The 12,413-nt window shown below is 47.4% G+C and overlaps 1 protein-coding gene and 1 pseudogene across 2 annotated transcripts in view; both read right to left on the bottom strand.

Moving 5' to 3' along the window:
• Nucleotides 1-336: 336 nt before the first annotated feature.
• Nucleotides 337-10,824, bottom strand: LOC134486611 (high mobility group protein B2-like; annotated as a pseudogene).
• Nucleotides 10,825-10,956: 132 nt separating this feature from the next.
• Nucleotides 10,957-12,413, bottom strand: part of Txnrd3 (thioredoxin reductase 3) — a 39,946-nt gene continuing 38,489 nt past the window's right edge. For both annotated transcript variants that reach the window (NM_001106609.2, NM_001184712.1), the window contains exons 15-16: nucleotides 12,217-12,351; nucleotides 10,957-11,704 (exon numbers count right to left, since the gene is read on the bottom strand). In NM_001106609.2, the coding sequence (NP_001100079.2) occupies nucleotides 11,636-11,704; nucleotides 12,217-12,351 (204 nt within the window). In that variant the 3' untranslated portion in view covers nucleotides 10,957-11,635. The remainder of the gene's footprint in view (nucleotides 11,705-12,216; nucleotides 12,352-12,413) is intronic.

Here is a 12,413-nt window from a genome sequence, read left to right as displayed (position 1 = left end):
GAGGTGTTTCTTTTCTGGTCCAATCTATTTGGAGTTCTGTAGGCTTCTTGTATGTCTATGGGTATCTCTTTTTTTAGGTTAGGGAAGTTTTCTTCTATGATTTTGTTGAAGATATTTACTGGTCCTTTGAACTGGGAGTCTTCACTCTCTTCTATACCTATTATCCTTAGGTTTGATCTTCTCATTGAGTCCTGGATTTCCTGTATGTTTTGGACCAGTAGCTTTTTCCGCTTTACATTATCTTTGACAGTTGAGTCAATGATTTCTATGGAATCTTCTGCTCCTGAGATTCTCTCTTCCATCTCTTGTATTCTGTTGGTGAAGCTTGTATCTACAGCTCCTTGTCTCTTCTTTTGGTTTTCTATATCCAGGGTTGTTTCCATGTGTTCTTTCTTGATTGCTTCTATTTCCATTTTTAATTCCTTCAACTGTTTGATTGTGTTTTCCTGGAATTCTTTCAGGGATTTTTGAGATTCCTCTCTGTAGGCTTCTACTTGTTTATTAATGTTTTCCTGTGTTTCTCTAAGGGAGTTCTTCATGTCTTTCTTGAAGTCCTCCAGCATCATGATCAAATATGATTTTGAAACTAGATCTTGCTTTTCTGGTGTGTTTGGATATTCCATGTTTGTTTTGCTGGGAGAATTGGGCTCCGATGATGGCATGTAGTCTTGGTTTCTGTTGCTTGGGTTCCTGCGCTTGCCTCTCGCCATCAGATTATCTCTAGTGTTACTTTGTTCTGCTATTTCTGACAGTGGCTAGACTGTCCTATAAGCCTGTGTGTCAGGAGTGCTGTAGACCTGTTTTCCTCTCTTTCAGTCAGTTATGGGGACAGAGTGTTCTGCTTTCGGGCGTGTAGTTTTTCCTCTCTACAGGTCTTCAGCTGTTCCTGTGGGCCTGTGTCTTGAGTTCACCAGGCAGCTTTCTTGCAGCAGAAAATTTGGTCTTACCTGTGGTCCTGAGGCTCAAGTTCGCTCGTGGGGTGCTGCCCAGGGGCTCTCTGCAGCCGCAGCAACCAGGAAGACCTGTGCCGCCCCTTCCGGGCCTTCAGTGCACCACGGTTCCAGATGGTCTTTGGCTTTTTCCTCTGGTGTCCGAGATGTGTGTGCAGGGAGCAGTCTCTTCTGGTTTCCCAGGCTTGTCTGCCTCTCTGAAGGTTTAGCTCTCCCTCCCACGGGATTTGGGTGCAGAGAACTGTTTATCCAGTCTGTTTCTTTCAGGTTCCTGCGGTGTCTCAGGCAGGTGTCCTGCCGCTCCTGGGCCCTCCCCCATGGGATCCCAGAGGCCTTATACAGTTTCCTCTTGGGCCAGGGATGTGGGCAGGGGTGGGCAGTGTTGGTGGTCTCTTCCGCTCTGCAGCCTCAGGAGTGCCCACCTGACCAGGCGGTTGGGTCTCTCTCTCACCGGGTCTGGGCTTCGGGCAGTATTTAATTCCTCCTCAGATCTCTGATGGGATTGAAGACTAGTTATAGTCTCATAACCAAACGAGTGGTATAGCATTAAGAAAGATGATCTAGATTTGTAAGAATGGATTTCAGATGAAAATACGAGTTAAAATCAACACAATTTAGGCACAGAATTGTAAACCTTTTAAGTTAGGATAGATGGTAGAGTACTTTATCTACACTGGCAAATATGATGGGCTGGATGCTAAGTGTATGTCATATGTTATAACTTACATAATTGTTGTGGTTGTGCTCAATTTATATCTGAGAGAAAAGAGCCTTTTTTAATATACATTATTTTATTACAAATTTAAAAAACAAAAACAAAAATGCAACATCCTAAAAAAATTCCTTTTACTGGTAATACAAATTCCTATGAAGTTTTTTTTTGCTACCATAAGAAATTAAAGAAACTATTAGTATTTAGTAACATTTAGTAACATAACTATTTAGTAACATTCATCATCAAAAGCTTTAAATCTAACTGTACGTTGTAGCTCCTGAAAAAACTACAAACTCTTTTTAAAAAGTATTTTCTCTACAAAGAATCTCATTGGCTATACAAAAATCTGCAGTTTTTACACTGAATATAATGAGCTGCACTTGAATTTCACATTCTTAGCAAAATAATTGCCTGAGCACATATACTCCACACTTTAGGACAGCCACTTACTCTTCATCCTCATCTTCCTCCTCTTCATCTTCTGCTTCTTCTTCCTCCTCCCCCTCCTCCCCCTCCTCTCCCTCCTCCTCTTCCTCACCTTCTGGTTCACTCTCCTTTGAGCCTGTTGGCCTACCAGGACCCTTCTATCCTACTTCACTTTTGCCCCAGCACGGTACGCAGCGATATCCTTTTCTTGCTTCTCCTTTAGTTTAGCTGCTTTCTGCTCATACGGTTGTTTATCTTTGGTAGATTGCTCAGACCACATCTCCCCCAGTTTCTTTGCAGAATCTCCAATAGACAGGCCGGGGTGTTCACTTTTGATCTTTGGGCATTGTTCAGAGCAAAACAGGAAGAAGGCAGACGGTGGTCTCTTGGGAGCATTTGGATCTTTTTTCTTTCCTTTCTTATCACCTTTGGGAGGAACATAGTTCATCATCTCCCTGTCATAACGAGCCTTGTCGTTCTTGGCCAAATCTTCAAACTTCGACTTTTCCTTGGCAGACAAGGTCTTCCATCTCTTGGTACAAGTCTTCGAGAACTCGGCGAGGTTGACCGACGAGTCGGGATGCTCTTTCTTGTGCTCCTCCCGCAGGTCTGAACGAAGAAGAAGGTATACGAGGACATCTTGCCCCGCGACTTGTTGGGGTCCCCCTTGCGCATGATGACGGTGCAGCACCTACCTGGCACGAGCTCTTCCCTCAGACCTCCACAGAGAGACTTCCTTCCCCAAGCTCCAGCGAGAACTGGTTTATCGCTAAAGCAATCCCCAGCCTCTTGTTTTGCTGAAAAGAGCCTTTTTTATTGGACAAAAAGGGGGGATACGTTGTGGGTTGCCCTGGTGCTATTTATATTCTGATGTTAATTCTCCTTCCTCAAGAGATGCTGCTCCCTGATGAAGGCAGTCTATCATGTACTCCAGTGATCTCATGTGAGCCTTTTCCCCATTTTAACTGGCCAGACAAAGGCTAGAGGCTATGATTGGGCAATGGAAGGAAAAGGTGAGATGGGAGGTCTTGAAGAGTGGGGGCAGGTAGAAGGAGGAGGAGGAGGAGGAGAAGGAAGGAGAGAGGACGGAGGAAGATGAGGAAGTAAAAATTGAGCAGAACCATGATGCCAGGAGAAACTGCAAGCAGCAGAGTCTTGTAGCTGGAGAATACGTTAGTATAGTGTTAATCTACCCAGTCTAGGTATATAGCTTATAATAGCTGGATTGTATGTTTTCTATACAGGCTTCTGGAAAGTCTAAATACATGAGTGTGTGTGTGTGTGTGTGTGTGTGTGTGTGTGCCTGCGTGCATGTGTGTGTGCACGTGCATGTGTGTGCTTGCGTGTGTGTGTGTGTGCCTGCGTGCATGTGTGTGTGCACGTGCATGTGTGTGCTTGCGTGTGTGTGTGTGTACACACACCACACCACACCACACCAGTACCAGCACTGCTGTCAAGATATTGTAAAGTAAGGAAAGACCGAGACATTGCTGTAAGATAGAAGAGACTGGTGACAGTACAGTGCAGTGCTGCCCTGCATTGGACCTAAAGAGAAAAGAAGAGATAGGTGGACCCAGGGGAAGTGACCCAGGATCAAGGAAAAACAAAGAGAAAAGTTAAAATTCTATGATAAAAGTGAAATAAAAACAAAATACCAAAATCTAGGAATATGGAAAAATCAGTGCTAATGAAATTCATAAGTGTGTGTGCCTGCATGCATGTGTGTGCACGTGCGTGTGTGTGCTTGTGTGTGTGTGTGAGTGCCTGCGTGCCTGTGTGTGTACACGTACATGTGTGTGCTTGCGTGTGTGTGTGTGCGCGCGTGCGCTTGTGTGGGCAGGGTGGGGGCATGCAACTTAGCACTGCAACTGAGAGAATGGGAAAAGAAGGAAAAAAAAACAAAACCAGAATTAATAGACAGGAAGGATGGGCAGGACTCAGAGTTGAAATGTGCACAATGGAGACCAAATGTGCTACAAAGTACAAATTAAAGGTTCCTTTCTTTCAAAAGATAAAAAATTGGAGCTGAGAGACAACTCAGTCTTTAAGAGCTGGCTTGCAGACATAAAGTTTTATGCACTGTGTAAATGTTATCCTTGTGTTATTCAAATGCTGATTTCTCTGCCCCTGGTCTTGTCGCAATCCAGACGTGGCATTGTAATGTTTATTCCAACTATCTGTTTCAAGTTTGTGTGAACACGCTCACCATTTCTTCTCTGCCTTGTCAATTAAAGCTGATCAGCCAATGGCTGGGCAGAAGAAAGAATAAAGCGGGATTCCTGTTAGCCAGAAGAGGGAGGGAAGGGGGAGAGAGGAAGAGAGGGAGAGAGTGGAGGAGAAAATGGGATTCTCCAGGAGGAAGAGGTCCAGGGAACATCCTGAGACCCTGCGGGAGGTCCTGTGGGATCTGCTGTGCTTATGGCCTTCGGGGTTCCTGGAAGAAGTTACCACCACCTCCAGTTTAGTCCTCCCCAACCTGGTGGTGCAGAAGGACTCCACCAAATCCGGAGTCAGACCCGCCCAAGCTGAGTGCGCAGAGAGCGGGTCCTCACTGTTCCCAGGCGGGTGTCTGTCTGTGCGATGGGTGCCCGGGACTCACTATAGCAGGAACTGCTGCGAAAAGGAATGTTCAGTGCTCAAAACCACTGCAGCCCCTGTAACCACAGCCGCCAAGCACAGGAGCGAACCTCAACCAAGGCTAGCTAATGTGGAGTCCCTCTGAGATGTTGAAAGAGAGACAGCGACCGGATAGGGTATGAGTCCCCCTCACCCTGCATAGGGGCACACTCGCAGGTTAGGGTGAGCAAATGAACCGGGGGTGGGAGGGTGTGAAGGGGGCCGCCCTCTTTCCCTATGGTACTGGGCTTTGAGCTGTTAAAAAAAATCACTGCTATTGTCAAGTTCTTACTGTAAGTACATGGCGAGTGTGCTCTGCAGCTACTAACTTCCAGGCCTAGAGTTCTGAGGGGAAAATTGAATTTGATCCACCCTAAGATCCAAAACCACATAAGATCAGCTATTCTTGGGACTAACTGCAGATGTGATGTTGGCAGATTCGTTGCTAGCCCAGAGTCGCTGTCCCATTTGCAACTTTTATTTGGGTTCAAGAAAGGCATCTCCCTTGACAAAGTGTCGGTTACATTTTCAGCCAAACCAAACCTACTACCGGGTCAGGAGCACGTTTGGCTCGGTGCTTTGTCGCCACCTGCTGGAGCCAGCTGGGAAGGCCACCTCAATCCTGGCGCAGCAATAACCGTTGCTATTAACTGGCGCGGAGTCAGCAGAAGCTGACCACGTCCCCAAACTCCCGCCTATTCAACGAACCAAGCCCTAGGGCCTCAAATTCGGACTCTGCCGTTGATTATTTCTGTTGTCTTGGAAAAGTGATTCGCCTCTCTTTCCTGCTTATCTGTAAACCGGAATTACATGGTTGTAACCTTCTTAGGCCACTGTGAAGGCTAAGATGCTGGCGCTTCCACTGTGAATTAAAGGCTGCCTGTGCATCTGAAAAGTGAGGTTGTGGGATCCACAGCTGCCTGGTGGTGCCATCATTGATCTAGAAATTCGTGTTCAATGTTCTTTTGTCAGGTCCCCTAGATGGGTTATAGTTTCCCATTTGTATCTGGTCGTGTGTGTGATTTTAGGAAAACACGGATTACAGGGGAAGTTTTTTTCTGAAAAGAACCCAGAGCAGCTGGGACCCCTGACCTGGGTAAAAGAATTGATGACAGAGAGAGACACTTCACTACAGACAATGTCAGGAAAGTCACAGGAGGTGAGGCAGGGTGACTACAGACCTCCCTGATGAGGACATGAGCAGAGACTGGAGGTTGTAAAATGCCATCAAGATTGAAGATGTCTCTTCCCCAGGTCCCTTGCAGGACCTTGAGTTTCTTCTTTGCTTTACAGAATGTTCACTGCTCTCTGGTGCCACAATGTGGTATAAAGGGGAATCAGGAGGGGGAGTGGTCAGGCTCAGGTATCCAGGCTCCCTGGAAGGGCTAGACCTCATTTTGGGATGCTGAACCCTTTAAAATGGTGACCATCAGAGGATGGGGTAGCCTAGAAGTCTCAGGGCCTGAACTTCCCCGGGTTCATCTGTGCTGAGGTGAGGTTAGGTTAGGTAGGTCTGGTTAGGCAGGCTTGCTCCTGCTTCTCTCCTGGAACAGAGGCAGGGAGCTTCTGACCAGTGACACCCAATGACGCTGCACCCTTCATGAGCACACAGAACATTCAGAACATAACTCCATTCATTCTGACCAGTTTTTAACTCTATAATCTTCTGACATGGCTATGAATTGGGGTTCTGCCTAGATATCTGGGATAATTATCACTTCCGTCCCACCAAGCCCAAGGCTTCATTAGGTGGGTGTGCCTTGGGATGCCTTGGGACTTTAAAGGTCTAATCTGGAGCTTGTGGATGTGTTAAAAGAGGGAACTCACACATATTGTTAAGTATCAAATCTAGCCAGACTGTGTGGCTAGAAACTGGGAGGGACTGATTCACTAAGACAACTGTCCCTCTCTAAAAACATCTAGGTTGGCCTGATAGCCTTCAAAGTACATTGAAATGGTGTGTTAGCCAATGATTACCTTATATGACAGTCCTGAATGCATGGTCTTCACACCACTCAGGATGACCTTGGGAGCAGGAGATGGTGGCAGATTCAGCCCAAAGCCTTACCAACTGAGTAAGGCCCAGATAAAACTGACTCCTTAGCCACCAGGGGCCCTGGTTATTTTCAGATGGCAACTGCAACAGTAGGAGGCCCTGCTTCACTGCTGACAGAACACAGACCATAGCCCCTCCCCTGCCCTTCATCCTTCAATATAGATTCTCTCCTGCCTTTCATTGTTTATCACAAACAGTTCCAATACCAGGAAACCCTGGTGCTCACTGGAGGTTGAAGATGGGGCTCTGGCAATGATCATCTCCCTGGGCACTGAACAGGAGCAAGAGAGCAGAGGACGTGGCTGCAGGGCTACCTGGAACAGAGTTCAATCTCCAGAATCCATATAATGGGAGGATATAACCAACTCCCACCGTGAATAAATAAATAAATAAATAAATAAATAAATAAATAAATAAATGCAATTAGAATACATAATAAATAAAAACATTCAAAACTTAGAGATTAGTGTGGCCTAATTTTTCTTTTATCATTAAAAAAATACAAATTCCATGCTCCTTTACTAGGTGAGATAGCTTGGGTCCTGAAATGGTCACCAGGGTGGCCTCTGATTATTCCTTAGAAAGGGACCTGGACCTCAGAGGCTAGCATGCTACACACCCAGGCTTTGCCATCACACACAGTAAGGAGTTGTTTGTGTACAGCAGGGCAGTGTTTCAGAGAATGTGCTTTAAGTGGAAGAAGTTGGGAGAGGGCACCAATTCCATCCAAGAGACAGGAATACAGAGTGTTTGAGAGAGCAAGGATAACGCACAAAGATAAACCTAACTGAAATGCATCCTAGAAGAGACCCAACAGCTGCTGTCCTGCAGGCAAAGGGGTGGAAGCCTAGAAAGCCACCAAGGGCAGGGGGGGAAACCACAGCCACAGTACCTAGAGCCCTGGGGTAGGGTGGAGTATTAAGCCACCTTTCCGTCAAAGACAAACTGGGGGGGGGGGCGTTAGAGCATATTTGGCTCTGAGTTCAGAGATCTCTCAGCCCCTCCTCACTTGGCTTTACTGTCTCTGAATCCATGTGAGGTGAGACAGAACACCATGGCAGGGAGCATGTGGCAGAACAGTGGCTTATCCAATGGCAGACAGTGGAGATGGGGAAAGGAAAAGGAGGTAGAAGAAGGGAGAGAAAAAAGATGGAGAGGAGGCAGAGACAAAATGTGCACTTCACCCCCCTACTTCCTCCAACCAGGCTCCATCTTCCAGGCTCCAGGTCTCTCAATAATGCCACCAAATTCTTAATCCACCCGGGGGTTAATCATCGACCCACCAGGAGCCCGCCCTATGACTGGACCACCCAGCTGGAGAGAAGGCCCTTACTTTCAGGGGTATGGCCGCTGCCATCCATCCTGCCACGGGGAGGCTATGGATAAGGTAGTGCTGAGTGACATCCCTCCAAGGCGCTCTGCCTTTACACAATGCCCTGCTGTGAGCCGCTGATGGCTCAGGCCATGGAGCTGGCTGGAAAGAGCCCATCGGGTCATAGGATATCAGAGGCAGTTCAGAAAAGAAACAACAATCCAGTGACCACCACAAAGCATGGAGAGCTGTCATCAGAAAGCAGAGCTCAGCTGACAACCCAGAGGCCAACTGAGGTACCCCCAGATCCTAAGCCCTACTGCACCCTCAAAATAGGAGAGCAGGAGTGGTGGCTCTAATGAGGGCTTCAGTGGGCACAGTCCTGGCTGAGCACCTCCAGTGTCCTGAGCCATCCACAATGAAACAGAGAACATGAACACCATCTCCTGAGCAGAGACTCCCTCCTTAGGCCACACCCACACAGACTTAGGAAGTATGCAAAGACAGGAGAATAAAATTCAGTAAGAACCAGACAGGGATGGCCGAGCTCTGAGACACAGAGTCGTTAAATTATAAGCCTATCAGATGGCCTGAATGGTAGATGCTATATGAGAATATATAAGGAATTTGAACAGAAAGATAAAATATAAGAATCATGGCGATTCTACCAGCAAAACCCAAACCCACAGATACAATGCAACACCAGAGAAATCTGTGCAAGGGCTTTATGAGGAGATGGGATAAAGAAGAGGTTGGGGGACAGGGTTCCCTGGGGCCAAGTCAAGGTGGGAACAAAAGGAATCTGAGGTACAGAAAATTAAGTCCAGTGCATCCACACGGGAAGTCTACAAGCAGAAAACATATAAGGTCTTTGATGAAGAAATGGCCGAGAATTTTCCCAAACTGGGGTAAGACATCAACTCACAGATCCTAGAAGCCCAGTAAAGCCCAGAAAGGCTACTAAGAATAAAGAAAAATCCACCATAACTCCCTGTGTGAAGTTCTGCTTGCCCAGGTTTCAGTTACCCACTAACCACAGTCTAAAAATATTAAATGGAAGACCAGAGATGTACAATTCATCTGAGCAGACTCCCATCCCACCCCTTCCCCGCTCCCAGCCCCGGGATGTGGGTCTTTCCTTTGTGCAGAGTCTCCACGGTAGGTATCTCCTTCCCACCAATCAGATGGCTGCGGAGGTATCACCATGCTTGTTCTCAGCTGCACCTGGCTTACTGCTGTCCCAGAAGCAGTGACCCTGAGGAGTCACACTTGCCTCAGAGCAGCTTCCTCCAGAGAGTTCACTACCAATTAAGAAAGAACTACAGGGGCTGGGGATTTAGCTCAGTGGTAGAGCGCTTACCTAGGAAGCGCAAGGCCCTGGGTTCGGTCCCCAGCTCCGAAAAAAAGAACCAAGAAAAAAAAATAAATAAATAAATAAATAAATAAAAGAAAGAACTACAGAGCAGACATGGTAAGACAGAAGCCTGCTTGGGATGGGAAAGGCCCTGTGTGTGTGCACAGCACAAGGTCTGGTCCCGCCTGTGGATTCGGGTAGCCACTGGAAACCCTGGAACAAGGCCCTTCCTTCCTTCCTGAGCCAAGGGGAGCACCAGCTGCTGAGCTCTAAACTGTCGTAAGAACAGCTAAAGAGTGTCACTGAGAGGCATGCACGGGAGGAAATCGACACTGTGGCATGATGAGGTCACAATAGTAATGGACCACTTGACCCAGAACTTAACCCTTACAGGGTTGATGGGAAACACAAGTCAAACTGGATTCCCCTATTCAGCAAATGTGCTTCAGAAATGAAGATGAACACAGACCTCTGCAGAGTGAGGAAAGCCAAGGACTAGGTACCCACCCCGGGAAAGCGAGATGGAGTGCAGACATATATGAAACAAAACACTCACATACACATAGCAAATAAAGAAGACGACCGGCTATGCACTAGTCAGTGTTTGCCTCAGGGGTGGGGGCACACCCAATATCTTACTCTCCACACAACTGGCTGCATGGCTTCCCTGACACTTGGCAGTGACTGGACAGAAGTGAATATCACCTAGCAAGCAGCTGCAAAAGCAACACTTCATGTTCCAGGGTTAAATCTCCTTGTGAGAACAATAAGCCTAATGCCGCCCACATTTGTAAGCATTCTGAACTCACTGCTCCCAAAGGGCAGCAGCCGTATGTACCACCTGTGAACTAGGGGGAAGTGATCACAGGTAAGGGATCCTGGTGGCCTTGGGTCCAAGTGACCTGGTACCCATAGGATTCCAAGGTAGTGCTTCCAGTAAGTGAGAGACCAGCAAAGCAGTCCCAGAAGCGAATTCTCACATGGGCCATTCTAGATGCAAAGACATCTGAATGAAGTCTGTCCCTGACACTGGGATAAAGGAGTCAAGAGTCAGGACAGCCTAAGCCCTCCACACAGGCCCTACCCTCTTCTCTTCCTCTTCCTCTTCTTCCTCCTCCTCCTCCTCCTCTCCATCCAGTCTGTGCCCAGACATACTAGCTTTGAGCTCCACACATCTTACCTGGCAGTCAGTTAGTCGATGGTCCAGCCAGTGCTTGGAGCATTGGTTAGACAGCAGCTTTGAAGTATGATTTCCCCATACCACATGTGCTGTCATCAGTCAGCTCAGACTACCTGAGCAATGGGTGTGTAAAGAGGAAGGGCTACCTGCTGTGGTGGTGCTGCCTGCACTCCAAGCCTTTAGGAGGCTGAGGGGGGAGGATTTTGAGCTTCAGGACAGCCTTGTTGTGACACCACGTAAGATTCTGCCTCAGAAACAAAACAGTATCGACATTTTTAAAATTTTGATGAAATATTTTTCAATGGATCATGACTTAACAAATTGTTTAACAAATTATGTTTAACAAATTAGATCACACAAACTGTAGTTACGTATTTTTTAATAGTTAATATCTGAAGATAGACATGGGAAAACGGCAGCAATGCAGGACTTTTCTCTTCTATGTGATGCTCTGTTAGACTATAAGCTAGGAGGAGAATGGCTTCAAGGTTCTCCCCTAGAAGCTGTGCAAGGAGTGCGGTATGAGTCAGGTTTCTGACAGCAGGTTAAATAGTCCTTTAAATGGCTATACAGTGCATATGGCCTATTAGCAGGAGGCCTGTGCAGCCAACTGCTCTAACCTGCCTCCTCAGACACCATGGACCTGTAAGGGCCGCACTCTAGGCACACAGGCCTCTTTACAGACAAGTTCACAACTGAAAAAAGATAATCTCTTCATGGAAACAAAGTGAGGGGCCAAAGCACTGGCAACTGGGAAAGGGGGGTGGGCTCACTGTGCCATCCAAGGGCTTGTGGGGGGAGTCGAGGCTGACGTGCAGGAGTCGGCCTTGGCTCACCTCTGCAGGTTCCGAGCCAAGGCGTCAAGGATGCAGCCTGGCTGCTGCACGCCATCAGCTGAGACTACAGATGCTGCTGCTGCTGGTCCTCTGCCACCTTCTCATCTCTACGCCAGAAGGAAGCCCAGAACCCAAGCAGATGTCATGGGTACAGAGTGAGAATGTGACAGGGAACCCAACAGCAGCAGGGCTAGCCTCAGCAGCCTTTCTGAGTAATGTCCAGCCCTGAGGACTTTGTGATTTCCATGGTTGTAAATACCTGTTTGCAAAGAAGACAAGAGATGGCAATGTTACTGCTGCTTTACCAGAACATGCACCAGCTGCACTGAGAGAACACACTAAATTAGGTCGCTAATATAAAATAAATTAGAATCAAAAGTCTCTGGCCCTGAATTTCATAACTATTTTGAAGCTGGGCTATTTGAAGCCATTGTACCTCACTTTGGGCTGGGAAGACTCCCACTGGATAAAGAGCTGGCAACATGAGGACCCAAGTTCAAGCCCTGAAAGCCATGTTGAATGTGCCAGCACATGCTCGGAAAATCTCCATGTCATGGAGACAGAGATGGGTGCATCCTGGACTTGCTGGCCAGCAAGCCTAGTCTATTGACAAGCTTCAGGTCAGTGTGACACCCTGAACCCAAAAGAGGTGGGCAGTGGCTGTTCCTGGGCCTACACACACACACACACACACACACACACACTCTCTCTCTCTCTCTCTCTCTCTCTCTCTCTCTCTCTCTCTCTCTCTCTCTCTCTCCTGATCCTTACCTCACCACAGGTGGGGTGGATTCCAATGGTGTCATCCAGTAGCTGCTTCGTAAGCCCACATTTCATTGCAGCTGCAAACCCCTGTGTGACTTCACCAGCATTTGGCCCCAGGAGGTGAAATCCTATCACACGGTCCTTTAATACAGAGACAGAACACAGAATTCCATAAGCTAATGGGAGCTTTCTTCCTGCAGTTC

Source organism: Rattus norvegicus, chromosome 4 (assembly GCF_036323735.1).
Source record: "Rattus norvegicus strain BN/NHsdMcwi chromosome 4, GRCr8, whole genome shotgun sequence".
NCBI classification, from domain to species: Eukaryota; Metazoa; Chordata; class Mammalia; order Rodentia; family Muridae; genus Rattus; species Rattus norvegicus.
The sequence above is the reverse complement of the archived record's forward strand: the minus strand, read 5'-3'. Positions and strand labels throughout refer to the sequence as shown.